Source organism: Otolemur garnettii, unplaced genomic scaffold, assembly GCF_000181295.1.
Source record: "Otolemur garnettii isolate 467f Iridium unplaced genomic scaffold, OtoGar3 scaffold00002, whole genome shotgun sequence".
NCBI lineage: Eukaryota > Metazoa > Chordata > Mammalia > Primates > Galagidae > Otolemur > Otolemur garnettii.
This window is the reverse complement of record NW_003852397.1, coordinates 3,695,156-3,698,617: the sequence shown is the minus strand read 5'-3', so window position 1 is coordinate 3,698,617 and position 3,462 is coordinate 3,695,156. Positions and strand designations below refer to the sequence as shown.

The 3,462-nt window shown below is 43.0% G+C and overlaps 1 protein-coding gene across 1 annotated transcript in view; it reads left to right on the top strand.

Annotated features, from left to right (window-relative positions):
• The window catches only part of PDSS2 (decaprenyl diphosphate synthase subunit 2), a 160,212-nt gene extending 157,169 nt beyond the window's left edge, over positions 1-3,043 (top strand). Inside the window, exon 7 of the mRNA XM_023512423.1 lies at positions 1,194-3,043. Coding sequence (XP_023368191.1) covers positions 1,194-1,352 — 159 coding nt within the window. The 3' untranslated portion in view covers positions 1,353-3,043. The remainder of the gene's footprint in view (positions 1-1,193) is intronic.
• The last annotated feature ends 419 nt before the right edge of the window (positions 3,044-3,462 follow it).

Genomic DNA, 3,462 nt, shown 5'->3' with positions numbered 1-3,462 from the left:
AAATCTTTTAGTTTTAAAAATGTGGCATTCAGGCTCAGCGCCTGTGGCTCAAGCGGCTAAGGTGCCAGCCACATACACCTGAGCTGGCGGGTTCGAATCCAGCCTGGGCCCACCAAACAACAATGACAGCTGCAACCAAAAAATAACCAGGCGTTGTGGCAGGCACCTGTAGTTCCAGCTACTTGGAAGGCAGAGGCAGGAGAATCGCTTAAGCCCAAGAGGTTGAGGTTGCTGTGAGCTGTGATGCCACAGCACTCTACGGGAGGGCAACATAGTGAGACTCTGTCTCAAAAAAAAAAGGTAGCATTCAAGACTGGGCACAGTGGCTCATGCCTATAATCCTATCTCTCTAGGAGGCCCAGGTGGGTAGATTGCTTGAGCTCATGAGTTCGAGACCAGCCTGAGCAAAAGCGAGACACCATCTCTACTAAAAAAAGAAAATCTGAGGCAAGAGGATCATTTGAGCCCAAGAATTGGAGGTTGCTGTGAGCTATGACACCATGGCATTCTACCCAGGGTGACAGCTTGAGACTGTCTCAAAAAAAAAATAGCCAGGTTTTGTGGCAGGCACCTGTAGTCCCTGCTACTCAGGAGGTAGAGGCAAGAGGATCACTGAAGCCCAGGAGTTTGAGGTTACTGTGAGCTGTGACACCACCGTACTCTAAGGAGGGCGCAACAAAGTAAGACTCTGTCTCAAAATAAATAAATAAAAGTAGCATTCAGATCTAATAGTGTGTGTCTCATTTGAATTTTCATATGGACTATTGTGTCAACATATGGTGTTTAAAAAAAAGTTATTGACTAAGATGTTAGTGAAAGCTTCCTCACATAAGAATATCAGACTGTGGAATTCAAAATGCCAGAGACGTAAATGCCCTCGCCTTCATTATCACCATCCCCCAGCATGGCACATTTCAAGATATCAAGGGGTGGGAGTCAGGGAGGAGGTGTAATTAGGCTGAACCGAGCCTGTTGTGCTACACTGGAGCACAGACACCAAGCAGCCTTAGGGAATGTTAGTGCCTCCAGAACATTGGGTAATGATGTCTCTCTTCCTCAAAATAACATACCAGAAATACCGAACCTAGACTGTTTTCTCTCTTCTTTGTTTTCACGTCCCCTCCCCAATTTAACCATAGTGCTTACTGCATCCCTTCAAAACTGACTTTTATCGTACATTTGTTTCTTAACAGTTGCGAGAAACAATCAAAGCTGGCAAAGGTGTGACTTCAGCTATTGACCTGTGTCGTTACCATGGAAACAAGGCACTGGAGGCCCTGGAGAGCTTTCCTCCCTCGGAGGCCAGATCTGCTTTAGAAAACATTGTGTTTGCTGTGACCAGATTTTCATGACACCAAATTAAAAAGACACTATTGTTAGTTAGCTGAAAAACCAAGGGAAAGGTGATGGAGAGAGCTTTCATGATGAAATATCTAAATGTGTTAATCACTTTGAAAACATATACATTTTTCCTTCTTTTTCTCACTTTGCTAAATGAATACTGCCTTCTTTTTGGAACTGCTACAAAGAAAATTAGAAGAAAAAAAGGTCAAGCGGTTTTCACTTGTCACGCCAGAAGCACACTTGAGGCTGCCAGTAGCAGAAATAATTAATGAGATTCGCTCTTGTGACCTCAGCAAATGGACAGGAAATAAGTCCTTATTGATTGGACCGAGCCAGGGATGGCGCCAGGGCGGTGGCCTGTGGTTTTCCTTCTAGCGAGGACAGAGCAAGCTAGAAGCTGCAGGTGTCAAGAGAAACACTATCCTATCCGTACCAACCGGTGAGGACTGTCAGATCAAAAGCGAGTGACCAATTTGTCATAACAGAAAGTAGCTTGAGGAATTAAGAAAACTATGCTTTATTTGTCATCTTGCAATTATGTCACGGTATTTATTGATACAATATGAATGTGCCTTGTGCTTCATGGTTTTTGTAAGTCTTTTTGGAAAAATTGCTAAAAGGTTGCCAAATATTTAAAGTAGAAGATTAAGATGTTGTTGAATGTTAAATTGGTTGTATTAAGGATTGTCTGCTTTTCTTTCTTAGAGAGCAAATATTTTTTCAAACACATTTCATTTTTTTAATGAAAAGAAACTTTTTTCCAAGGGAAATGAATTGATTTATAATACGGTGGTGTAGGGAATACCTTTGATTTTTACAAGTTTCAGAAATATAATTGTCATACTGGGGAATTCATTAATGCGAGTTTTCTTTTAACCTTAGAATGTCAAATTTTGGTCTTGAGCTGCAGACATCCAATTACAGAAAGAATGTAAGCAGTCTCACAGGCCTGCTGCTGGCCACTGTCCCTGTGTGGTTCATAGGAGATGATTTTTGTGGTCTGCACGTATGCAATATGAGCACACCGTGGACAAGAAGGCTGAGTTTACATAAATGATCTAGATTGAAACTCGGCTACCTTTGTTCCTCATGTGGTGTAATTACAGCCCTATCTGGAGATAGCGAACACAGCAAACAGATTTTATTACCTAGCTCACTCCAACACTGAGTGAAGTTATTTTAGTTAAATTCCTCCCCCCAAAAGTTACAAAACCATTTTATCAGAGCCCAACATGTGGCACGTGATGAAGAGAAATGTCTAACTGTGGAGGACAGGGTATTGTGAAATCTCTAAGTGTACTTAAAATATTGTAATCGTACAGTTTATGCCACTACAACTTAAAGTCTATAGATGGAGATTCAGAAAACACTTCACTCTTCTGTTTGAAATGTCTTTTTCTCACTGAAATTGGCTTAATTAGTAACTCTGCCTAAGATGCTTTAGAGCAGACTAGGTTTTAATCATTAACCTCCCCGGAGGAGGAGCCACACTTTGTGCTCCTGTGTGTTCTTCGGCTGCAGAACTGCAGGAAGCTGTAGGCTTCACTAAGCAGAGGGCTGGGGACGGCCAGCGCGGGTGGGATCCTAGGGCTCCTCCCATTCTGGGTTAGCATCTGGTTTGCTGTGGGACCTTGCTCAGGTCACTTCCCCCTAGCCTCAATTTCCTTATCTCAAGCGAGATTAAACAACATAATATATGCAATCTCTTCCAGGTTTGTTTTATTTTCTAAAAGTTTGCAATTCCTGGCCATCTAAATAGGAAAGCTGCCATGTGAGATTCAGAGAGGAGGGGAGACAAAGCCACAGAGAGGTGCTGAAGGGATGCAGAGAACTTAACGGCCAGCTTCGTGCTGAGCCCTGAGCGGCCTCCCAGGTGACCTAAAGCATGGAGGCTGTCCTTCATGTGACCTGTAGCCCTGGACTCTTCTGTTTTATTGTTTTGTTTGTTTTTGTTTTGTTTTTGTTTTGTTTTGAGACAGAGTCTCACTGTGTTGCCCTGGGTAGAGTGCCATGGTGTCACAGCAATCTCAAACTCTTGGGCTTAAGTGATTCTCTTGCCTCAGCCTCCCAAGTAGCTGGAACTACAGGCACCCACCACAATGCCCGGCTATTTTTGGT